This window comes from Falco rusticolus, chromosome 13, assembly GCF_015220075.1.
Source record: "Falco rusticolus isolate bFalRus1 chromosome 13, bFalRus1.pri, whole genome shotgun sequence".
NCBI lineage: Eukaryota > Metazoa > Chordata > Aves > Falconiformes > Falconidae > Falco > Falco rusticolus.
In genome coordinates, this window is record NC_051199.1 from 30,146,621 (window position 1) to 30,173,591 (window position 26,971).

The window sequence follows — 26,971 nt, forward strand, 5'->3', positions numbered from 1 at the left end:
GAATACCAAAAAAGCTAACGCTATTACAGAAAATTCAAGGAAATTTAAAAATTAAGATGAAGTGTAAGTGTAAATATCCAGTGCATTCTGTTTGCTTGGGTTTTTTAAAATAAAAATTTATAAAACAGCAACTAAATTTATTAATATTCTAGTTTACTATTACTTTCAGAAATAATGCATATGTAGAATAATCAATAATGAAAATTTTAAAATCAATTTGCATGGGCAAAATCCAGCTATCTGGATTAGCTCCATCTGTAAATCAAAAAATATTTCAGAAACAAAACCAAATCAAGTTATCTTTTTTTCTAATCCTTAAAACAGGCAAAGTATGAATAAAACTTTGCACAAGCATTCAAACTCTCCTGAATAGAAATAGCTCACTCTGTATCCTCATAACAACTCACTTGCAATAAATCAGAACCCAAACTCTGTGCAGTAAGAAATTTAAAGCAAAGAAAGCTATTGTTATCACCTCATAATCTCACATGACACTTACTGTATTGAACTTTTTAACAATTTTAAATCCTTTATCATTGTTGTTTAAAAATAATATTAATATCATTCTTGAATAGATGCATTCCAGTTCAAGACTTGTTCAATATTTGGGCCCTTTTTCCAGCACAGCAGTAAACATGAGAAGTCATCTGAATGAGGGTTTGGGATCTGGAATGCTATTCATGGGGCTTTCTTCAGTTCCCATAAGCCTACAGACAAACACAACAGCAGCAGCCAAAAATCCACGCTAGAAACAGCTAGGAGTGGGTGGGAGGAAATAACACCATTCTGTCCCTTACATTTCACAGCTATTTCTTTCAGATATTTTGGTATTCATCCATCTGTCCAATGACGTATCAAATTTTCTATTTAGCAAACTTTTGTTAGACCCTGAAAGGTGGTGGTTTTATTGCGCTGCCTGTCTCCTTAACCAAGTCATCAGACATCACTATACCTCTTATTACGTTCTTCCAGCTAACCCTTTGGATAAAACAGAGGTGCCCTTGTGCTGCACTAAAGCCACCCTGCAGCGTACAGTGTGTGCACGCTGGCAGCAACAGCACCATGCAAACTGGTCAGGAGCCCCCAGGCAGAGGTCACACAGCCCAACTCTCTTCAGACAATGAACTTCTCTTCCTTTAAATGCTTTGCCAGCACATCAGGCAGGACCGTTACGCATGCAAGTACAAAGGTCACTCACCAGAGGTATAGGGAAATGCGTTGCATATTGCAAATGACGAAGGAGGTCATAATTGGATGGGAAAATCAGTTCTCTCAGTCTTTCCCTCTTGACTGACTTCTCGCTGGTAACTGAAATTCTTCTGTCTAAAGAAGAGTTCACATTCTCACAAGACTCCCCAGGCATCGGAGAAAAAATCTAAGTCATGTAAAACAAACGTTTAAGGTAAGTGTAACCTCTAACTTTCAAAATTCAGCAACTGCATTCAGAGATATGATTTTGTTCTTGCTTACAGTTTCTTTTTAAACACCTGAAGTTTTTTAAAGATAGACAAAGCAAGGGCAATTGTAATCAAGCCTGAATTTTAAGATACATATACACATTATGTCTTCTCTATGCATATCTCCACTGTTATTTAGACAAATTTTAAACTAGCAATATTCAGCCAGATTCAGACTGATCTCCACACTTCTTATGCTGCTGTGACACAGAAACCACGATAAGCTATTCCAGTGATCAAGGGAAAATAATGAAAAGGGTGAAGTGGGAGGTGACAAGAGACATTGTAAGCAGGCATGGATATACTTGAAACCACCAATATGACAGATGTCAGGCAGAAACAGGGGTCCTGATATCCTGCAAGTGGATCTGCACTGATAGGTCTGGGCACAGGAGTCCTTGCGGATGCAGAACAAGGACCAGTCTAAAGGAAAAAACTAGGAGATTCAGGAGTAATGCAGGATCAGGCTAAAAGTAAGGAAAGAAGAGGGGGAAACAGATTTGGAAGACAGAGCCAAAACATAGAACAGTCACTTGAAAAGCAAATGGTATCAATGGGGTTCCTTGATATCAAAAAGTGGATAGCTCTGAATATTTATTCACGCTTAACTGTAATACACAGCACCCTGAACACACTGGGGGCAAGGGGGAGGAGGAGAAGGAGGGAGAAAAGACTGCACATGCAAGTGTGTGTGCAGGGGCACAACTAGGGGAAGCACCGCAAAGCAGTAACTTGTCATACAGCAGAGATACAGAGAAAGGAGGCGATGCACTGACACAGGAGACACAGGGACTGGATGCCAAAGGACACTGGCTGTGGATGGAAGCAGCAAGGTGGTGCTAGGGGCATGGAGAGACATTCAGTGGCAACAGCAAGCAGCAGGCACAGGCTTCAAAGGCATGCAGAAAATTGAAAGTTAAACCTACTGGAAATTCCGAACCAAAATCTGCCTTAAAGTCACTCTTGTCTACATCATCAAAAATACTAGCGGTTCCTGAGTCAATGCCCATATGTTCCATAATACTATGATCCTAATAATTGCCAGAGAGAAAAACAAGTATCAGTCACATTTTATAGAAGACCCATTTAACTGATCACAGGTAAAACCAAGCACTCCACCTATTTAAGAATTAAGAAAAAAGCACTGACAGTTTTCAGATACTGACTTTTAAATCTTTATGACAAGCCTTAATTCACAAGGTATTTCTCAAGCCTAAATCCACAAAAGCATAGAAAAGGGCAGGAGCCAAAGGGGGAAACAAAACTTTACAGTATATCCCCATGAGCAATTTTGCCCCAGGGACACCTACAGAACAGAAAGCTGACTCTTGTACCTTCCTAAGAGTTATTTCCTACTTTATTGTACCATGAAAGGCAACTTGTAGAAACCTCCTATATTTCGGGGCAACTTTGGCCATGAGACCAACTTAAAAGACATACGAAAGAAATATGAGAGAATGCTTTAGCTGCCCACAGGCACTACATGGACTGTGCAGCAGAACAACAGGCTACGTCTCATCACACGAGTACACACATGGTCCCACAGCCTTGAGTTTAAAATTGTCTTCCTCTTGCACTACTTTTAGAAAAGGTTATGAACTGCTCATCTGATGGAAGGCTCGGCACTGCACCTGTACACATCACGAGGTTTGGTTTCACAATCTCTGATCAGTGGCTGTGCAGCATACACACTGCCAGCAGATGACCACACTGCGCATGGCTCACACCCATGCTGTGCCAACATGCTCCATACCATACAGAAGATGTGGGGCTTACTCCAGGCTCCACATTGACCCCACCTGCTTAAAGTTCTCCCTTCTCTTCACTGAAGCACACCTGCAAGTAATTTTTTCCACTGGTACATTTAGAAGTCTACATTGTGCCTTTTTGTTTGTTTCAAGTTACTTAGCTCACCAGACAACTGTCAGTTCAGTATATTTGCAGCAAAACAGCAATATTTACAGCTATGTACAAGGATGAAGCTAATGGATCACTTTCAATCTTCTCAAAGAGAGAGAAAGAGACAAAGAGACAGATTAAAAACCCTTAATATATCTGAAATATTAATGCTTTGGTAAAAAAAAAAAATATCTACATTTAATGAAACAGAGTACCAAACATGGGAGAAGTAGCATGAAGTGTTACCTCCAGTTTCACATCATGATCCTTAGAATAGTGTTCATCCACAGTTTCCCCATTAGGTGAACGTGGTCTAGTAGTTGCAGTGATGGATAAGTCTCCACGTGATATTAAAGTGCACATGTATGCATCGTGGGAGAAAACATCATGCCGAGTGAATTCGGAAAAAAGCAGCACCAAATTCACAAATTCTGTCTTCTCATGATCACTATTTGGGTCAGCTACCCCCCCAAAAAAATAAATAAAATAAAATTAGACCGTAGTTTCAACTTATACATATTTGGGTTTCAGCTATGCAAACTGCAAACACCAGCAAATTAATTTTAACGGCCTACTAAAAATGTCTCGGCCATCCTGCACAGGTTTCTCTTTGTCTCCACAGAACAAACCACTTCCCATCTGATTTATGTGTTTTGGCTTTGCTGGCAGCTCCAGGCACAGGACAGATTTCAGCAGTGGATCCCAGAGCATTCTACCCCATACACATCTGCCCCAGTTGGGTAGGTGTGTGCCAGCAGTTAAGTACAACGTTCAACTGTTTCTAAAAATTAAGAAGAGGGGGGAAAAGGATGAGGACATCCCTTGTGTGAAGAAAAATTAAAGCTGAAGCCTTGGATTATAACAGACCACGCAAGAGTTGTCCTTTCCCCTCAAATTATACTACTATATTAAATGTTACTGTCTTATCTATAGTACTTTCATAATCATAACAGAAAATCTTTTAAAATACTTTCAAAGAACTCAAAATCTCTGCATGCCAGGGTTCCAAGATGTAAACGCAGTAATTAAAGCTTGATAGTTTAGTGTATTTTATCTGTTACACATGCTCATGCACATCAGGAAAAAGTTTATTAAAATAAATACATGTTATTTTTCCAGTGCCAAAGCAAAGCCTAGAGAAATACATCATATAAAATTTTTTTATTAAGTTTTCATTTTTCACAGCTATATTTAAATTGACTTTTTCTGTACCACAGAAAGGTTTGAAACATTGCAGTTAACAGAAAATAAGCTTTATAGCACGCCAGCATTACTGGGCAAAAAAAAAACAACCCTCCAGCTCCTGGACTACCAAATCCAAATCATCAACATTTATTTAAAAGAAAATTATGCTTTACAAGTTCAAATTAGTTCATTATATAACACTATTTCTTTTTAGAAATTCTCACTGCACTGCTGCACAGAAGCTGTAACAGTAAGCCCACCAGTACACCAGTTCAGGGCCAGAACTCTTCCCTGCAGCCCACAGTCCTGCTCACCTGGAGTTGCCTGCCGTACACCAACCCCTCAAAAGTAAGGTGTGCAGACCAGACGCTGTATGGAGCAGCATCAAAAAACCACACCCCTGCTGATGATCTGCCCTCCTTCAAAATACAGCCATTACATGCTTTCCATTTTTGGAGACACAGAAGCTCAACCACCATAAAAACAATACAATACCACAAAACTCATCCAATGCTTGAAAATACTGAGGAATATTTCAAGCAAGGAAAACATTCCCTAGCTGCTCGCTGCTCTCCCTACCCTGCCTTGCAGAGCTACTCAGGTGAAGAAGGACGATACCGTGTTTGAAACAAGCACATCAGAAACATGAATCTAAATAACACAAATAGTTCAGATGGTTTATTAAAAAACAGGGTCACCACTAGCACGAAAATAAAGCACTGCCACTACCTTTGGAGTCTGTAGTAATTTTTTAAAGAAGTTTTGCCTTTTTTGGATGTTGAGAGTTTTCAGCATCATGTTTCAAACCACTGAAAATCCTCTTTATTTTAAAGGCACCAGGGATTAGGGGGGGAAAAAAAAAAAAAAAAAAAGCACTAACCAGCAGTACTTAAGATACTAGAAACACAGGCTACAGTATCAGGCAGTTTTATTAGACCAAGTCATTTCATAGAGCAATCTATGATGAACAAAGATCCTCTTTCCAATCCACCTATTTGTCAGCTAACAGCTTTCAACTTTAACACTTGTGTGTAATTTCCAAGTCAGTCACTTCTAATGTGGATGTGTCAAAAAGAGGCGAGTGTTTGATGTCAAATAACCACAGAGTGTATTTTCCCCAAATCTCTTAACAGCTTAAACAGAAATAAACGTACTTTCTGCCCATTTTCCTTTTGTGAAAGAAAGAAATAAGTATCACAGAAAGATCTTGTAACAAGGCAGGAGATTTCTCAAAAAGTGGTGCATATGAAAATAGAGCAGATAATCACAGGAACTGCAAAAGACCTGCTACAGCAAAACAGTAACTTCAGCAGCCAGATAGCAGACCAGTGGCTTCTGATCTACTTTGGAATATAAATTAGTTAATACTCACATAATGAGGGAGCTTGTGTATCTAAAAACCTTAGCAGGACATTCTGAAAAACAGGAAGACTGGAACCTGTCAAGGAGGCTGAAGACAGAGATTCCTTTTCGTCTAGGACTTCAGATTCACCACATCTCTGCACAGTTAAATAAATTTTTAAAAGCATGTATCTGACACCCAAATGCATATAACATTCCCACAATTTGCATCTGAGGCAACTATACATGTGATTATCTCCTACCTCTTCATAAAATCCAGACTCTCTCTAGAACAACATTTTCCCCATTACCTAGTTTGGTTATTTCTAAGGTGTTTTATTTGATCATTTTGGATTACTTATTGAAAAGGAATGCCTGAGACATGTACCATCATCTGCAACAACATAGTTTCATATAAAAGTAGAAATTTAAAGATATATAACTTCCAAGACCAATGTGAATATGAAAGGCAACTCCTCTTGTTCGCATAAATTACACTAAATATAGTAACAACCAGGGCAAACATCTCTGCTTTGAGTGGATTTTGGTGACAGTGAGGCAGAAACAATACATGAAGCTCCCTTCCCTCTAATGAATAGTTTGTGGTGAGGACCAGACAAAGCAGAGAAGCTTTAGAAAGTGAAAGTCTTTTTACACCTCATAATGTCTGTGTGTCTGTCTGCACAAATGCACAAGTGCTCTCATCTCTCTATCCCCACACCCAGGCTGAACAGACACCACACACCATTTTCCTGGGGACCCTTTTTTCTAGGAAGAAAAGAAAAAAACAAACTAAACAGAACCCCCATCCAGTAAAAACTGCCTGCCAGGCATTGCAGGGATGCAGGTGAGGCCAAGGCAGCGGTGCTCCAGCTATGGGGAGGTACCACTGGTCCAGAAAGCTGCTTCAAGGCTGCAGTGAACACACTGCCTCAGATAATCCTCACTACAGAGCAGATTTAGTATTACTGAAGTTTCAAGAAGTGTCAGCTCATGCAAGCTGGAGTAGGATCCTTTCCCACAACACTTTATGCCGAAGACACTAGTGTCCTGCTTCTCCAGCGAAATGCTGCATTTCCTCTGAAAAAAATGGAGTTCTACAGAATGCAAGATTTAAAGTTACACTCAAATTTTGCCTCAAAACAGATCTTAGTTTTGGAAACTTCCCAGGCTCTCCCACCAACTGAACAGCTCTGCCTCACTGGCCAAACCCACACCCCTCTTTTTAAGGCACTCCAGTTACTGTGGTACCCCTTTATTTCTTTATTTGGGCAAGTAGTTCACAGAAGTAAAATATTTCAGACAAAACAGACACAAATCAGCTAACATAGACCATTTTGAGTTTGGATGCAGTTTCTTTGTATTTTAAATAGAAGGCTTTTTCATTTAAAATTTATCTAGAATTTAAAAGCTGTATATTGATGAAAAAAAAATCCCCAGTGCTCCAAATGGCATCAAACTTACTTGTTTTGTAATGAGTAGAGATTAAAGCAATGTTTCCTTAGAAATATCTTATTTTTAAGCATACTGTTCACACTATTCTAGAAGTAGAAACAACTTACTTCTGCTTCAATTTCTGCTTGCCTCTTCTCCAGGAGTTTGGCTACAGCCATGGCCCTGTGCTTACCAGACCTTTTACAGCTCACAGCCCATTCACAAAGCAGCGTCACCACAGCTTCGTCGTTTGGGGCTACCTGTTCAGTGCAAGAACACAGACAGAAAACTCTTTCACCCACACAGCCAACAGGCTTATTTTTGAGCAAACAGCTTGCAGCAACCAGTGTTCTGGGGGATGAAGACAAAAGCCGAGTTTTGTTCTTTAGTACTGACAGATGCACACATTTGCTTTATCCGTAGTGTTTTGAAATGAAATATAATCTGGAAGCCAAAGAGGGAAAATTCAGTTTTCACACTGCTGATGCTTGAATCAAAAATTTCCTTTATCATAACCTTGCTTCACAAAAACAGAAAAGGGTGATCTGCTTTATGAGCAAGAGAAACAGGAAAAGCACGCCACACAGAGCCTCTCAACCCAATTAACCACACAGAATTTACGCTTTCCCTACGTTAATTCTTCCAAACCTCCTCCACCTGTTTCCAGATCATTACTTGCATCCCACTGACACATTAAAAAAAAAATAACCCCACCTCTAATCTCTAAATGTCTATCCATCAAATAACCAAGGTCAAAAAATTCCCAAAAAGCTCAATTTACTTCTGACCTAACACAGAGATTTTGAAGAAACAGTACATGTCTTTAGAAAATCTGTATTTACGGAATAGCAGTGGGATATAATATGCTTATATCTATTGACTGTTCATCCAATCTCTGTTTACACTAACCACCCACATTTTGGAAGTAATTTTTTCTTGTGCAGTACTGAACTGGATCTGCTGAACTTCCTCGCTCCTGCCCAAGCTGGCGCCTGTCTCCGAATGCTTACATAAGACCAACCTGCAAATTAAGCAGATGTGATTTTTCTTCATTCTCCAAGATTAGTGGAAACTACAGTTACAAGTAAACATTAGAAGGGCTAGAGTCAAGCACAGCACCCTCAGAAAGCAAGCCTGGAACCTGTCAAGGTTACTTTTTTGAGAGTGATTAGGAATTACAGACCCACAAGCACGAAAGTTACTGCTTCAAAGCCATCCCAATTGTCCTCCTCAAAAATTACAAAAAACCCAGCGCTTATGCTAAACAAGGCTGGTGTGTATGTGCACACGTGTCACACACAGAAGCTTCCTGTAAACACACTTCAAGGTGACAGAGAGCCAGTGATACTAGATGACTAGGGGCAGCGGGAGTGGAGGGAAGAGGGGAAAATGTTTTTCTCTCACCTAAATGAAGTGACATGGTAACATCACCACTGCTATGGTTAGATGCAGCCAGCTAACAACAGAGTATGGATACTATGTACTTTTGAAGGCAATGCAGAAACCTGAAAGACTCTGATCTTCACACTGACTTCTTTCCCTTTCTACTAACAAGAGAAACCATGCCAACAAAAAAAACCCCAAGCGTTTCCCAAGCAGGAGACACCAACTCAGAGGTTGGGCGCAGCGTGTCAGGTCACCCATTCGCTGAAGCTGCGCCCGCACTGCATCGCACCCTGCGGCATCCCAGGGACAGCACCACAGGGCCTCCTCACCCTCGCTCACAGGGAATGGTGCCTCTCGCAGAATGGCTGAGCAGCTTATCTTCTCAAACAAGGCGCACGTGATGCTTCTACAACATAAGCCCTCCAGAAAAGTGACGATGGAAAGCCCTGAAGAGATGAGGCAATGGGGCACTAATGCTGAAGGTCAGAGCTCATTGTGCTGGGGCAAACACAGAGAGCAAAATCCTGGCAAGAGAGATTTAAAGAAAGGCTTACATGGGGTACTTCTGAAGGAAAAAATGGTTGTAAGTGTCCCTACCTGGTTTTGTTGTGGCATAAAGAAAAGTGCTTAGGCTGTTTGGGAAATGTCAAATTGCAGAAGAAAAAAGCCAATTTTTTTCCCTTCAATTATCTTCCTCCTGAGAGCAATGAGGGTGCTTTTCCTCCAAGGAATATGCACACTGTACAAACGTTGCCAGCACGCAGACACTGAGGTATACATATGCATGTGCACATGTATATGTATCTCCTTCAGACACTGCCTGAGGTACTAAGCCAAGAATATGAGCCTGTTACTCAGCTGTCCTCAGAGCCATGCTCAACTATACTAAGCACTGAAAAGCAAAACTGCCAAAGCCTGCAGTCAGTGAGCTAACCACTTCCACTGCTGCTGCTCCTGCTGCTCAAGGGAACAGATGTTTAAGCCCTATGACAAATGTGAGAACAGCCCAAAGTTAAACTCCTGTCACCATATACAAGAGTACACACAAACAAAATTCAAACCTAATTTATGTGCCCATGTTTTGGGAGTCCTAGTGAGTATCACTTGCAACTTCATACCTGTGTCACTTACCTCTGACCACTACAGACACCAGACTTGGCAGGGCCTACCTTGCCTCCACTGCTGAGCCCTCCAGTCCCCGAAACCCATCACTCTGTTTAGTAAAATGGGAGCACCGTGCTGCAGCAAGCAAGCCCACAGAACAGGCATATCACAGAAGTCAGTCATACGAGACCAGCCTGCTCAGGGTGGGCTCCCATGTGGGCCACAGCCAGTGCACCCCCAGGTTACAAAGCCAGATGCCAGAAGGCCATAGACACTCATCATCAGACATGCTCTCTGCACTTAAGAGGTTGTCATTAACAAGGTATCTTATTTAAATTGCACACACAACTGTTACGGTCAAGGGCTAGGGCTTACTTAACCAAGCACATTTCTTTCATGTTTTGGTTGTTTGTTTTACAGTCTTTTATGAAACTCATTGACAATAAGCAGATCAGATTGTGGTCAACAGCAAATTGCGTATTTAGAGTTTTAGGTATTAAACCAGCACGTGTTAACTGTCAGGGTTTTTTGGTTTTTAAACTAAAGATTGCATAAATTACTTCTATGATACCCCAAAGAAAAGAGAAAACCCAGGGCAAGCTGACCTTTTTCTGTTAAAGCTGAATGTTATTTCAGTTATGTCAAGAAATATTATGGGAATCTTACTTTTGAACAGCACTTCCATGTGTAGCACTGTATTAAAATTCTCTTAAAAGGGAAGAATAAAGGACAAACATTTGTGCAACTCACAAGAAAGTAGCATGAAATTATACTGGTCAGGACAGCACTGAGGTCTACATAAATTAAACTTCAGGAGATTTCACAGAATGACTGATCTGCTTGCTTCAAGCAGCTTTTTTTCAAGGGACAATCTGTTTTTTTCAGGTGGGGGTGGTGGAGGTGGTGTTAAAATTAAACAACTAGAAAGAGACAGCTCTACAGTTATGAAAATGCAGACAGTTAATTCTCTTTTTAAACAAGTCATCTGCTAACACTGTGAAATTTATTAGTGTAAAAATATAACTCCCCAATTCTGTGCCTATAAAAAGCAGAATTACATTCTCAGAGATGTAAGAATCCAGCATCACCACAAATCAAACACCTAGAAGTGATTGTGCACCTTAAAAAACACAGTGTTGATTCTGCAGTTTCACATATATGCAGAACGTAACCTCTTTTGAAAGGAAAAAAAGCCTACCATAAGTACTTAAACCATCAAAGGTGCTTATCCGCCTAAGAATTTCAATCACACTACTTTTAAGTGCATAAAACCAGTGAGTTTGGTTGTCAGGAACTTACATGTGCAGCAACTAAAAGTAAAAAAAAATATTATGTGAGAGCAGGTACTTATTTAAACCGTCTGATAAACACTTCTGTTGGGCAAGCTGACATCACCAGAACATTTCCATTCATCTGGCTCTGGGAACACGGGCCCCTGCAGCAGCTGCAAAAAGCAAAGTTGAAGTGTCTAACCAGCAAATATTTTATTTTGCTTTTGACTGAAGATAATAAATACATTTGAAAGCTGTATCAAGTCCCTGCAATATAAATAATTACCCCAAACCCCTACATTAAGTACGCCTCTACAGCAGTACATGGGCAGTGAATGACTACGCTAACCAACCCACACCTCATCTGTAGAGCCACAAACTGGAAAATTAGTAAGTTCAGTGCTGGAAACTCCAGTGCTGAGTACTCGCTGCTTTACTGAGTACACAGACAGGGGCGTGCTGCTCCTGGGAGCTGGGGCGGCAGCAGCCTGTGATGCTGGTAACACACATCACAGAGCTCTATCTCCCTGCCCTGCTGCCTGCTGCATGATTTCCGCCCGCCCAACGTTCACATGATAGCTGTACCTCATCACTTCCCCCCTTCCACCACCTTATTTAAACATGGTAAGAATACAGTTAAGTAACACCTCTCAGAATAATCAGGCTCTGGAATAGTCTCATTTGGGATCCTGAGTCTGCAGATGGTCTGGCCTGTGGAAATGCAGACCACATTTCAGAAGGCCTCAAACTACTGCCTTGAAGAGTATCATTAAGATCACATTTGTACCCTTAAAATCTCAGGGGCACGAAAACAAGAACGATCAGTTCACACGTCACTTAACGAATACATTTTGTAGAGAAGACAAGACAAAGGGTACAGGAGTAGAAAACAGGTGCGGATAGGCAGGAACTGCAACTCCCTTGGTCCAGGTGAAACCCTCCCATGGACAAGACCCTTCCTCAAGATTCCCAAACCTTCCACGAGGCCTAATGAAAGAAAAACACTTCAAGGTGACATCAAATGGAAGAGATTATCTGCACCAAGTAACACACACCTGTGAAGCAAGATTTGAAGTTCAGGCAGCTCACTCACAACAGTTGTCTTTTAGCCATGACCCAAAATACCATGACCCAAAATAACTGTAATCTTCTGAAAGCCACCCGTCACACCCTTTCAGAGAAAACCAAAGCCTAATTTCCCCCAATTTATAACTGGACCACAAGGTGGGTGAAAAACAGAAGAAAAAAGCTGGTTTGGTTTTACTTTTAAAAAAGGCACCGCAATTACTAACACAGGAAAGTATCAAAAGGAAAGTATTAAACATTACTGGTCCTGATAGGTTTGGAGACAGGAAGCCAAAAGTACTATTAAACCTCTGCCTCCTGTAACTCTGAGCCCTTTCCCCACTACTCCTTGCTTTTATTATTTAATTTAAAAGTTTGCTACTAAGGAACTAGTTTGACATTGCACTAGCTAAGGCCACCATTGAGGCACCTGGACTGCAGAAGTTACCATTTTGTGGTGGAGGCAGGAAGAGCAAGGCAATAACGCCCAGGAGCTCAAATCACTAAGCAAAAGGAAACCCCAGCCACCTCCTACCTCACCCAAACCTCTCCCGACAGCAGCCAGCTGTGTGACTCAGTGCCGCTGGGCAATGCCCACGCTGTTTGTCACACGTGCATGCCTGGGAGCTGCCGCCCAGCCCAGCACCCTTCCTGCACTCGGAGCTGCTCACGGGCATTTGCTGCAGGCAGCTGGGTGCGCTGCCTCTCACACCACCGCGCCTGCGGGCCTCAACACCTTTCAAAGGAGAGAGGTGAACAGCACCTGAAAAGCTTTTCTCCTACCCAGAGACACATGGCTGCTTCTTGGCGGGGGGCAGCAAAAAAAGCTTATAGCAGGTGTGCTCTTACGGCAGTCATAGATGCCTATATATATATATACACACGTGCTCACACATAGATATATGTATGTGTATACATATGTGTATGTGCACACGCAGATCTATGTGTGTGTGTATGTATATGTATATACATACTTATATGGCTATTCCTGCTCCTTTCAAAACAGGAAGATACTGAAAATGTACTCAATGAAATCATGCAACAAATCCGGGCAGGTGCTTATTGCAAGCCAAGCCCATGCTGCAGGAAGCCAGTCTGTCCTTAAACCATGAAGACTGTTAACAAAACAAAACCAACAAATCTGATTGCTTCCTAGTACAACAGAGTTCAGACTCAATACACAGAGCTGCTTTATTCCTAATGTTGTAGAATTTTACCATTTAAGAATGCTCCCTTTACATACTAACTAAATCTCTTTTTTAATGTAGACAATCTAAATAAATCTGTAATCACAATTCCAATTAGTATTTTCAGATTAACTCCTCAGTGAAATAAAATTAACTTTTTAATATTAAACTCCAAATCTGCTTTCTAAGATGACAAAGCATTTTCAGAATCCATATTTTGATTAAGAAACAAAGAAGGGGTACAATACAGCAACATTTATTAGTACAACGCACTTTCTAGAGAGAATGGGTGAGGAACACAAGAGCCAGGAATGAGAGCACTATCAGATTTTTGTAGAGAGTGGGGAGAAAAAAAAAAGGGGGGGGGGGAATAATAAAAGAGGGGCCTGTGTCATCCACAAATGCCTAGCTCAAAATCCCAAATCCACGCAAATTAGCTCTGCTCACAAAACAGTCCATATACAGCTCATTCCATTTGAAAACACATCTGCACATCCATAACAAAGGAGCTCCTGAGGTGTACTGCTCTCTATGGAAAAACTGTCCCCAAAAGTTTGGGTTTTTCTAAAATCTAAAAGCTGCACTGACACTAGCAATGCAGACTAAAATACGGAATATGAAAAAATGCCTCTGACTGCAGCCCAAGAGGGACAGTCATTATAGGATGGCAGGCAAGCCCTCTCTGCACCACAGCACTAACAACAGCTCAAAGACAAACCCTTTTATTGGAGTACAGTTTGCATATTTGCTTTAAATTAGGAGACCATCTTCAACAAGATATTAACCTCTGCTTTGAGGTTGTCTAATATAAGAAGAAAATACAAGTTGTGTGTTCTTTTTAAGGACCCTATCAGTTATTTGAGTCACAGAATAAATGTTTCCCTTCCAGAGAGGTTTTGTACTTCAACTCCCTTAGATGCTCAGGTGAACAGGAATCTGATGTTGGATTTACTGAAATAATAAAGGGTGAAAATACCCACACCAACAAGCTTCAGGTAACTGTGCAATTTGAGCAACTGAACTAATACTAACTACATTAAAAATATTATAAGAATGCTCAGAGCTCTATTTTCTCATGTGCTTGTGGAAATACTCTGATTCTGCAGATATTTCTATCCATTTTATTTTGCTCATCTTATCTCTCTTACCCGTTATGCATCCCAACACACTCAGATTCACATCCCTTCTGTAGTAACAAACTATTAAATTGTAGCTTACCCACTAAAAAGGCGTGGTTAGATCTTTCTCACAGACAAAGTGGGGCTGGGGTTTTTTTTGTTTGTTTCATTTCCAGCAAAGCGATCTCAGAAAGACAAATATTAACTCTCTGCATTTGTAACAAGCACTGTTCGTGAGAACCAAGTTCAAAACAGGACTTTTTCACTCTAAAATGAAAAACATCTCTTGGCATCATAAGAATTCAGCTGGACTTCAAAGGCAACATGGGAAGCAAGACCTAAATACAAGTTCAGAGACCTAAACTCTAAAAGCAATCCAAGGCACAATTATCCATGAGGTTTCATGATTCTACACAATGATTTCAAGATATTTAGTATCAGTACTTAAAACACCAAGCACTCTCCCCTTTCATCCATTTACCACTGCATACTAGCTAGTAAACACCAGTATGAAGTTTCATTTAATAAAGTATTCCTCTCAAAGCTCAGGTATATTTCAAGCTATACTTAACCAAATTGTATTTTTCTACACAGGAGACTATCAAAGACTTACAAAGTCTCATCAACCATCCTAAACCAAAACAAATTAAGAATTAAGGGCGGGGGGGGGGGGGGGGGAATCCTTTCTCAATTCCCTTCCTTAGTTCTACCTATGAAAGACTGAGACAGACAATAAAACACAGGTAGACCAAAAGTTAGGTGAGAGTTGAGAGGGTTTAAGCCACAAGAAGATGACAGGTGAACTCAAAGAGAAGTTTTCACAGACATTATGAAAAAGTCGCTATTGCATTCTCTAGCTCACGCTTCCAAGGACTCTTACTTTTTTGCACGAATTGACTCAAGTCTTATGAGGGAGTGACCTTTAAAGGCGGTGGAGAGAAATCAAAGCTGCTCCCAATCTGGATGAGCGCAACATAACTTTAATTTAAAACTCTATGGTAGCAATGCAAACTGTTTACTGCATTTATTTATTTAAAGATACCTTCACAATAACTACTACAGTGGTAATCATTCTGGAGCTGTGCACAAGAGATGTTCTGAATCAAGGAAACATCAGATGGAAAACACCTGCAACTGTAAATAAGGCCAGTAGTTTTCTCTGCAATACCATCTCAAAGGAAAGTGAATTTACTGGTTTTTGCCACGTCATAGATCTTGAGACATCAAGTCCTCCTACTCAACCCATCTACTGAGAAACTAGAAATCAGTGAAGCAGAATTAGAAGTGAAAGGTCCCGTGCATTACTCACTGTGCACGTAGCCATGCTCCCAAGATAGTACTATTCTTACCATATTGTGATGCTACATTTTTATTGGCTGTCAGGCCTTCACATCAAAAGAATTCAGCAACTGTTATCATCATTTGGAACTTCATGGATGAAAAACTGAGCATCTGCCAGATGGATTAAGTGCTGCTTTCTGAGTTGCACACAGAGCCTGATGGAAGCCCTGTGCCTGTAAGGAAACCTACCACATGAGCACCCAGGCTATGATAGAATCATTTAGGTTGAAAAACACCTTTAGGACCAGAGTCCAACCATTAACCTAGCACTGCCAAGGCCACCACCACAAAACCATATGTGATCCATGGCTCAGATGAAGCTATTCTGATGGGATTACACAGGGACCATCACTCCTAAGACACAAAGACAGTCGGAGAGAAACTGCAAAGCAATTCTTATCTCCTACTTAAAGTCTGCTTAATAATGCAGCATTTAATAATGCAAACAGTGCTCCTCCATGCTAAGTCTCTCCAAAGCACTGGAGAAGCATTGGATTCTCCTCCCACTTCTTGTGGCCTATCTCAAGGTCAAGAACAGAGGGTTCTGGGTCTGGTCAAAACATGGATTTAACGTAACATTTTCTCACACAGCTTCAGTGTGCCACCTCTGTCATACACAACATGATGCTCAAAATCCAAGCCTTGTTCAATGCCTGCCATCCATCTGCCTGATGTGTCCTACTCAAACTCAACATATGGCCACAGCTCCATTCCGTTGTCTCATGTTCTGTCACCAGATCCCAGCCTTCAGAAACATTCCTCTGCATCTCCCTGTGGGATGAACAGCAACTCTTCCCTCTGCCGGGTCCAGGAAGCCTGGCCTTAAAGCCAAACTGTCTACACCTGCCTATCCTCCCTCACGTCTGTCCTTTGCTCTAACACTTGGAAGTCATGAGTTATGTATTAAAACAATTCTGAAGAAATCAATGGTGTGCATAAAAGCAGCACCCTGAGCACATTTGTCTGTTTTCGGTCTCCCTCAGAACAAACTTTGTAGCAGGAGCCACCCTCATTCCATTCCTGCACATGCCCAGTGCTTTGGAGCACCACTCTCATAGGTACTTGTGCTGGCATCATTTGCAGTCTGCATAGCAACACTTTGCAATCCAGCAGGAAAAATGGACAGGAAATAGGATCCAAACATGTTCCAGCTGGGCTCACATCAAAACTGTGGGAGTAGATATCTGTCCTTCAAAGTACATATTGCTTTAAATAACTATGTCAGTAGGGAGACATCCTAGTGATGGCCATCTTTCTTACAAAATAAAAGTCCTTACAGGCTTACATGAGTTGCCAGCTGAAAACAGAGCACACACAATCTCATAACTCATGGCCTTTTCTGCCAAGAAAAAACAGCCTAAGTATTAAGGGGGAAGGAAACAGAAACAATAAAAGACAAACAGCATCACATGTGGTGACATCCTTGTGTGCTTAACCTTGCTGCACCAGAGCTGATGAGCAGTGGGTGCAGCGAGGCACCAACCTTCACTGGGTGTCTTGGTTAAACCATGACACTGGGATGCAGGGCAGGGCATCACCCACCACAGGTGCTCACCACCAGCCTGCCTGGGAGGTATAAGCAGCTAAACGCTACGCTGGTCACTCAAATGTAATTTTGGAAGCTCCAATCAAAATGTACAAGTACCATCAATCAGGCATTCAGCATCCCAAGGCAACCTCTTGTCTAGCTGCCAAAAATTAAGCTAGAGCCAAGCAAGAACGAACAGCCTTGAGAACTCCAGATGTGGTTAAGAAGCTGCAGATAATTTTAAAGTTAAATTTCACACTGTCTCCAGACCCAGTAAGATAAGACTGAAACTTTCAAAGGTAATCTTTCTTCTTTCAGAAAGAAGTCAGCATCTTCTTTGCTTCTCTCTTCCGAACAGTCTCCTGCAACTAATGTGCAAACATAGGCACACTGTCACTTGCACATGACGCTGCTTTAGTCCTACTCAGCATTCTTCATCTCAGAGTAAAATGTTGTGCCATTAGAAGATAGGTAGCCCTGCAAATTAACTAGACCATAAAAATTTGGTTCCCAGAACTGGGGAGCATGTACTTTAAGGGAGCTGTTTAGGAGGCAAAACAGGCATGTTTTCAAGGCAACCCAACCTCACATCATAAAGTACCATAAAACAAAGGCAATAATAGCAGACAATCTACAATAAGAACAGAATAATTACTTTCAGAAGTCTCCCTAACAAAAGTGCTTTTTGAAACACAAAGAAAGGGTTTGCTAGTACAATTGTAGCCAGAAGCCAGAAAAACTTTTTGCAATACAGGCAGGGAGAACGGAAAAAAAAAAAAAGAAAAAAAAAAAGATAAAAAAACCCCACAAATACAACTGCAGCAGGGCAACAGCACAGAACCATGTCATCTGACCCCATGGCAAACAGAAACGAAAAGCCGGCACTCAAATGACAAAGCATATCATACTGTACCCATTTTAAAAACACAAAAAACCTTCTGTGTTGAACTCCTGACTTCATCCAAGCATCAGGGTTAAGAACTTTCAGCAACTTCATCTGCTGCTGTAACAGCTCTCCTTCCTCTGTTTCTCCCTCATTACCATAATAGTGTCTTTGAAATACAAAGACAATGCTGGCAAGCATCTCACTCCTACTTACCGGTTCTGAGCTTCACATACAGAGTTTATTGGTAGGTACATCTCTCTGGAAATGCTTCCAGAGATGTTATCCCCCAAATATGATATTCTACTTATTTACTGCAAAGTCATTAAAATGCTGATTGCCAATTATTATGCAGTATTTCTGTGCAAAGGGTCTTGAATTAATGTTTTTAAAATATTAATATGAGCAGCTATGACAGATTCACTAATGTTTTCCATTTTAAAACTTTACTTCAACAGTGTATTATTAAAGCCTGCTATTTCTTCTCTTCCCCAAACACTTTCCAAGGAAACTCAAGAGTTTGACATCATACATAGGCCCAGTGACATTATCCTCTGATCGGCACTGTACCAAAAATAAATTCAAAAAAGGGGGAAAAAACTGTAAAATGGTAAGGATTTCTGATAAGCTTTTTCCACGAGCTCTGAAAATGGTTCCAGGAGTACAGGTGAAAACATGAAAAATCAGAGCAGTATATAGTTTTAGAATATATGTAATATATTCTATAGTATATAACAACAGATGTAAAAGTTGTTATCAAACAATAATCCTGAATTTTATTTGGCAGCACCCAAAAAAACAAACTACAAAACCCTGAAAGATCAGTTCTCCTAAGAGAGGTTTACAGTACATAGAACTGAAGAATTCAATTACAACAGCAGAGAGCTGTTTTCTCCTAATAAATCAAATGTGTATTTTTTATTTACTACTTGACAAAGAAAACACAAAGCTTTTGGATCAAATATACACTACACACAATTCTCCTAAGTTAAAATAAAATACATTGTCTACAGATTATGAAGTGAGAGGAGAATGTAGCCATTACCTCTTGGTTATCTTTATTCTGATTTGCCCAGAAAATCTTATGATAAAGTGTCTCCATTGAATTGCTGGAATCTGATCTGTCAAAACAATGCCGATCCAACACTTCTAAGGTGTGCAAAACTCGACTGATGGTCACCCCTAGAGATGGGAGTCAGATGGGGGGGTGGGAGGGTGAAGAAAAAAAATGTTTACACAGGAAGACACTGCATTACATCCGTCAAATATATTACTAGAATTAATCATATTGCAAAAGCATTATACTCAAAGAAGAACAGATGTAAACCCTAAAGCTCCCAACATTTGTTTCCTTTTGAGCTGTCCTACCTGCGGTTGATTCTTGGCACTTGTCAAAAGACCACCGCACCTCCACAGCACGACCTCTTTGTTTTATCTGCTGTTCTACTTCATAAATCTTTGCCCGAACCTGTAAAAAAAAGACAGCTGCTAATTAGCTAGTGGTAGGAAGTCTCAATTTTCATTTCAGGCTTGTGACAGCTTTCCTCAGCAGGAGCAAGGTACCCTACAGTGTTCCACAACACTCCCTACATTTGGGAACAACAAACTGAAGTATATTCTATTCAAATGCTTTTTGTCTGTCACAAATCATCTTCTACCATAAACTATTTTTTCCTTACATCTGAGCTAGCTGAAGTTAACTTTCAGCATGTCTGAAAAGTCACATCTCACAGTACAGTACGCCAAGTTTCCTTATTTGCCATTTTACATCTTAAAGTAATTTCAGTTTAATAACAGAAAACATCTGACTGTAAATAAAATCCCTGGTATTTTCACAAAAACCAGTACCCAAATAAAGTACAAAGTCATAAAAAACTAGCACAACACTATTCTTGAAACTAGACCCACAAAAATATCTAAACTTGGCTGTAGTCCTAATGATCACAAATCATTAATTGGGAGATAAATCAGATCTTTAAATAATCTGACAACGAAAAAAGCTCACCTGCTGATTAAATGCTGAATTTCCACCTGGCATAGGTAAACTAGATGGAGCAACTTGAAGTAAATCCAGAGGTGAGCCTGGATTAACGTTCTTATTTTCATTTGTGGAATAATTCCACACCAAGGCACTTGGGCAACAAAGAGTTACAGTCTGCAAACAATAGTATAAAACAGAAGTAATTTCTTTCTCTAAACAGGTGTGATAGACAATACGAACAATAACAGATTCCATGAGACTAGAATCACTTTTGGTCTAACTGCTACAGTGAAAGAAACAAGAAGAGAGGCCTATGCACAATTACTTTAAAACACTCATTTGAGGAAATTCAGCTTCTCTTTTAATTATTTAAATATATATGTGTTCAATTCTTATTTGCACTGCTTTCATAAAACCATCAAAGAATATCACCAAAGGCTAATTTCAGTCAGATCCTTTCTGTGAAACTTGAATGGGCTTCAGAAAAAAAGAATTTTGGTGTTCAGCTTACAGAAAGAAGCTACAAGTGAAATACTAAAATTTAAGAAACTAATTAAAATCAACTCTTCTGTCAAGATTTTAAAGCACAAGAGAGTCACTGAAATGCACCAAGAACTAAAGATTTACTTAGAAAGATTTTCTGTTGACAAGCTTCAAAGCAGCTTGTCAGAAGGTACATATCACCCTGTAGCTGTTGGTGTTGTACAGAGCAAAAGCAGAATGCTTTGGTGTTTTGGGGTCAGACCTTAAATATCATCTAAAATGATGGCAATTAATTCTTCTTACAGATGGCTATTTTTGAGATGGCTGGACTACTTCTTGGGAAGCTCCCCCAGTCCAGATCCAGATTACAAAGCAGCACCTTAGCAAAATCATTGCTTAGAGAAGTGCTCCTCTGAAAAGGAGGAGAGTTTGTCTGAATCCAGGCTGTCCTCTGGGCCCACTTGGTAGCACAAGGCAAAGGGGTAGGGGAAAAAACCCAGAGAAAACACACACACATAGACAAACCAAAACAGTACATGAAAAGCAGAAAGACGACCAGCTGTGTTGCTAGTGGAGAGCAGCTGTAAAGCTGCCAGAGTACACAGGTATACCCCAGCAGCCCAGGATGGAGCCAAACGCTGACGTTCCCAGGACAGATCCATGTTCAAGAGGAAAAACATCACAGCACACTGAGAGCTAGACAGAACCTAACTTCCTGACCCATACACCCTCAGCAGAGAGAGGGATGCAGATCTTCTCCCACTTACTTTCTTCAGAGGGGGCTGACTGAGCCTTCCCTGCATACAACCCAGCCTGCCTCCTGGCTCTGGACTTCCCACACTGTGATGACCGTAGGGGAAAGCAGCAGCCCTCAGAGAGAGGGCTGCATACTGCAAGAAAGTGTTCTTTTACTGTGGGGGTTGTCCAGCACTGAAGCAGGTTGCCCAGAGAGGTGCCAGAGAGGTTAAAAATCCAGCTGGACATGGTCCTGGGGAATCTGCTCCAGCTAACCCTGTCCGAGTGTGGGGGGTGGACAACGTAATCTGAAAAGGTCCCTGCCAACCTCACCCACTCTGTGATTTTGCGATCCTGCAAGCATTCAGTATACTCCTGATACCACCACACCAGGACATCTCTGTGCAATAACTCCCACCCCACGCCCCCACCCCCCCCATCCCCCCACCTCCCCCCCCCATCCCCCCACCCCACCCACCCACCCCCCCCCACCCCCACCCCCGAGACAAACAGCAGGAGGGCTTCAGGAAGTCTCAGCAGGTCAGCACTCAGGAAGGCAAACAACAACTGCCGCTCACCATACAAGTCCTTTTTTAGAAAACAATTTCTGTCTTGACAGTTCTGCTATTGCTGAGCAATAAGCTTAAGTGAACAGTCTCTTCTGTTGATGAGGCAATACAAACTGCTCATAATTCTGACAAAAACAGAATGAAGCAGCCTGCAGCGGCACCAAGCATCAGTGACAAGCTGGGAAAAGCAAGGGAACCCTCAAAGGTTAGAACTTGCAGGAGCGTGTATGGTACTGCCTTCTGCCCAGCCACACTCAGCAGACAGACAGGGCCTGGCAGAACCATGTAGGCTCACTGCGGATAAGGATGTGATGGCAGAGCATTACTGCACCAGAAACACTCCATCACAGAGGGAAGGCCTGGGGAAGGCCATCCCTGGGCAGCGGAGTCACTCTTTCCTGCAGCAGAGGTGCAGACAGACACACAAGCACCACAAGCTTCTCCAAGTGGTTCCACCATCATGCCTCAGCCCCTGTGGAGAATCCAGCTTCCTACTCCCTCCAGACCCACTCAGTCCTCACCCTTTCATCAACACAGGTACATTTAAAACCACAACTAGCACACCTTGTCACACCCAAAAACCACTGTTTTCCAATGAACTGCATGGTTATAGCCTTGAAAACAAACAGCAACAGAACATCGGCCTACCTGCAGCATACAACTGAGTCCATACACCAGTGGACGGTGTTGAGGGCAGGAGAGGAAATCTGAGCAGGCCAGCTGTACTGGGCTCACCACAGGACCAGGCGCAGTTGGACTAGGGGCTGCCAGAGGAGGGTTACTTGGTCCAATAATCATATGAGGAGAGTGTGCAGCTACAAAGTTGGGACCATCACTTAGCAATAAAGACAGGCGTCTGGCACAAAAATAAGCAAGGCGACGGGATAGGTAAGCTGATTGAACAAACTCTTCTGAATACTGAAATTAAAAAAAAAAAAAAAAAAGCATAGTTTACTACACAGTCTACTCCATGTATTCATTTTCTTTAACAACCTAACATTAGGCATGCATAAACTGGAAGGGATCACCTGCAATATTTAAGAGTCCAGAAGATAAAAAATAAAAAAAGAGCAGCTCAAATGCCAATCTGTACTTCTGTCTCTTCAAAACTTCATCTGCCCTCCAGGACCAGTTACAGTAACAGAATCCTACCAAATCAAGTTAAGGATTATAAAGTATGAACATTTTAAAGGTGTTTATAAATTCCAAACATGCACTGTGCAATATATTTCCTTAAATGTCCTAAGTAAAAACGTTCATATAGGTTTCACCACCACAAATATTAAAATCATTCATGTATGAATCATGCTTATATTGACTCTGGCTTTAAAATATGCATGTACCTGCAACATTAGCGGGAGCAACAGCTTAAGAAGATCATCATCAGTGGGTCTGATTTTTTCCAAAACATCCAGTATCCACGTCAAATACTCATGTCTCTCAAGCATTCCTTCCTTAAAGGATTTAAAATAACAGATCACATATTAACTGGGAGCACTGAACAAGCAGGCGTGTAATTACAAGTTTCATTTCATTTCTGGTTTAGGTCTCATTACCCACATCAGCACAGAGCTACCAAGACCCTCAACCACCTCAACCATGCAGGAACCAGCCACCATCACAGCAGTCCTATGAATAGGGAAGCAGCTGCATACAGCAGGTCAAATTCAGCAGGCTGTCTGACTTACGGCTGACAGACTCCCTCCCAGCAACCCTTCCGATATTTCTAACCTTGGGTAGAAACAACCAGAGTTATTCTGGGCTAGAACCATGTGGAACTGAACAGCCAGGCCACCGTTCCAACACCCAAGGTTTCACGCGCCACGGTGGCTGCAGCCTGATATAAAATAATTTAAAAGACCCTTAAAAACATGGGATACAGAAGAGAGAATAATTGAATACCTTGCTGCAATCGCAATCAGGCACGCTAAGAAAATCAAAGCTTTTTCAGCTAGCAAATCTTTAAAATTAATTAGCATTTACAGTTTATGCAAGTCTTATGACAAAAGCTACCACTAAGTTCTAAAATTGAACTTTCCAAGAATGGTAACCTAAAAAAAAAAATTAAAAAAATCCATGCACTTCTTGGAGTATTACCTGAAACATATAAAATGACAATTTTTCATTATATTCCCACTGCTTCAGGGCTTGTTCCATCTCTTGAGGCATCACTACAGAGCTGTTGCCTTGACTGGAAGTCACATGATAGAACTCTGCAACCTTTGCCAGCTGCTCCCGAAGGTATTTGGTTATAATTTGAGTCCATTCTACAAAATAAGCCTACAATTAGAACACTTCAGCTGATAAAAGGTTTCTTTCACAGTGAGATTTGAAACAAACTTACATTGCCTTTGTCATCAAATATATTCCTCTAAAGCATTAACCCATGGTTGCATAATGCAGCACCTAGTGGGAATTAACGGACTTCTTACATGCCTCTCCTGTGCATTGGTCTCAAAGCACAGATACTGTCAAGTGTGTAAGCAGCCTGCTAGCTTCGCATGACGTAAAAGGCACTGACACAAAAATATGCCTTTAGGGAATTACCTGTCTCTTTCATCAGATTTCAGCATTCAGCCACAAAACAGCCTTGAAATAGGTAAAATAAATATACTCCATTACTTCCTTCCATCTGGACCTTTACATCCCTCTTCCTTCTCCCTCGAAATACAGCCAACATAAAACTCACCAGGACTTTGCACAAGCAATGGGATGTAAAACTCTTCTTTCTACAACCATTCTGTAACAGACAACTCCTCCAGATTTTTACTCTGACAAGAACGCAAAAGCTCAGGAGCAGTTTTTTAGGTCACAGTGACCAGCACAGTGCAGAGGTCTGCAAGCAAGACTGATTATCTTTCCTTTGTCCTAGATAAGTCAGTAGTGCTGTTTAGCAAATACAGAAACCTACTAAAAATTACCAGGTTTTCCTCCATGCTTCAGTAACAATTCTGTATTTAGCATAACCTGGAGAAATTAGTGAACAAACTTGCTTGGTCATACACATAAAGCTTTGGGAAAAGAGGAATTGTAAGGCAGGCATTCTCTTAACAGTAACTGGAACAACCAATGTTATTTGTTAGTATCTCAGAGACAAACATCTCACAGAGCTGTATTTAATCAGCATGCAGCACATTTCAGAAGAGCACACTCTTCTATGAATACATAATGCAGTTGCTTTGACAACCTAAGCCTGTTTACTGTCAGTTACAGGAACTACCACTCTCAAACACAACTATTTTTCACTGTTTACTACCCACCTCAGACTTCAGCTAGCGCGTTCATTCTTTTTTCCCTTTGCATTTGTAACTGGCAGTTCTGTCAACATAAACAGACTACGTGTTGAATGCTTTTCTATCCATATCCACTGAAATTTCTGTATGAAGCTAGCGGGTTTTAGTGTTTCCATAGAGCAGTTTAACCACATTACTTCAAACATTCACTCACTTTTGGAAAAACAATTCCAAATCTACTACTTCAAACTTATTTCATGTGACAGTATGAAAGAATATTTTCCCAAAGCAATTACCAATATCTCTGTGCCACTGAGTTAGGAAACCATGTAACCCCCTTTCTGTTACCTGAGGCACAGATATAAAACATTTTGGGAACTGTCAAAGGCTGCTCAGTAACATGCAGCAAACTACTTCCCAAAAAGCTCTCGATAACCTTTGCAAAACAGGGAATTTGGACAGAGGACACAATCTTCAGTAACCTACTTCAGAATACTTGTTCGTAACAGTCATGGGTCCCTCAGCCCAAAGACACCTTTACCGGCTTCCTTCATCCTCGCTGTGAAGCAGGTGCCACCATGGGCACCATCCTGAAGCAGAACCAGAGCAGGAGCACCTGCCTACCCCGATGCACGTGAACCTTCCCAGTAAGCACAAACCCCTTTTACTTTAAAGAGCTACTACTCCCAGCCACAGCAAACTAGGTCTAGACCAATTTATCACAACAGAGTGGACAATCTGCTTTCCTCACCTCCTCCTTACTCCCCCTTCTCCCCCACTTCCAGACAACCAAGAGGGTGTTTGTTTTAACTCCACCCTAATGAGCACACGTCCCAAGCAAAGGAACAGCCCCAGTCTTGGTGCACAGCATCACCACTTCAGTCCCTCGGGAGAGGCACAGATGCTCTCTTTTCGCTAGCAGAGCTATTCACACCAGATTAGGAAAACAACCAGCCCACACTTGCTGTCTGCTCCAAGCCTCCTGCTAGGGTCTACTCAAAAAATGCTTACAACCTTCAAGAGGAAAGGGAAGACAACCTGAAAGGCTGGAGAGAGGGGCTGTTCAGCATCTCTTGGTGTGAAGAGCAAAAGGGGAATTTGGGAGAAGGAAACTGCAAGTCACCCACCACAAACAAGAGGAGCAGGCCCCTTCAGCTATTATTATGCATTTAGACATTAGAGGTTGTTTACCAATATTTGGGTCAGTGGCCTGGCGTTTCTTGATTTTAGCTTCAGAAATAGCAGCATAGTAGGCACATGTCATTTTGATCAGCCATGCCGCTCGCAGCAGTGGCACAGAATATTTTGCTAAGTAAGCAAAAACATCTTCTTTTTTACTGAGAATAGGAACCTGAAATGAAACAGGAAGCAAGTTATATCACACAGTCCAAATAGCAGCTGGCACCTGTGGGTTAGCCCAGGCCTCCTCTGCTCAACCCCGCACTACCTGGACAGTGGCAGAACTCTTCATCAGCCTAGGAACTCGCTACACTGCCAGCACCTGTTGTCTAGACACACAGAAACTAAGAGACTTAACGAAAAAGAGATACTGCCCCACGCTTCCCCCACGTTTCATCAGGAGCATCCTTCCCCCTGCTCAGACATGCCTACAGGGCCACCAGCAAACCTCTCAACACAGCCAAAGACATGCAAAGTGCAGAAACAGTCCTGCAAGCTAGTCCTCAGAAGCTCTGGGAAATGGATATACCAAGGGTTTGGGTAAGGGCTCATCGACACGGATGCTGTCAGTTTTGTTGGGTGCCCCTGGTTC

The 26,971-nt window shown here is 41.4% G+C and overlaps 1 protein-coding gene across 6 annotated transcripts in view; it reads right to left on the reverse strand.

The window, feature by feature from the left end:
* The window catches only part of MED12L (mediator complex subunit 12L), a 150,067-nt gene that overhangs the window by 112,408 nt on the left and 10,688 nt on the right, over positions 1–26,971 (reverse strand). For 4 of the 6 annotated variants that reach the window (XM_037407170.1, XM_037407169.1, XM_037407167.1 and 1 more), the window contains exons 4-15: positions 26,392–26,551; positions 24,065–24,234; positions 23,311–23,421; positions 22,616–22,885; positions 20,205–20,354; positions 19,568–19,667; positions 19,245–19,381; positions 7,445–7,576; positions 5,914–6,040; positions 3,603–3,817; positions 2,384–2,488; positions 1,199–1,375 (exon numbers count right to left, since the gene is read on the reverse strand). In XM_037407170.1, the coding sequence (XP_037263067.1) occupies positions 1,199–1,375; positions 2,384–2,488; positions 3,603–3,817; positions 5,914–6,040; positions 7,445–7,576; positions 19,245–19,381; positions 19,568–19,667; positions 20,205–20,354; positions 22,616–22,885; positions 23,311–23,421; positions 24,065–24,234; positions 26,392–26,551 (1,854 nt within the window). The remainder of the gene's footprint in view (positions 1–1,198; positions 1,376–2,383; positions 2,489–3,602; positions 3,818–5,913; positions 6,041–7,444; positions 7,577–19,244; positions 19,382–19,567; positions 19,668–20,204; positions 20,355–22,615; positions 22,886–23,310; positions 23,422–24,064; positions 24,235–26,391; positions 26,552–26,971) is intronic. The other 2 variants (XM_037407173.1, XM_037407172.1) reach the window with 1 other exon arrangement.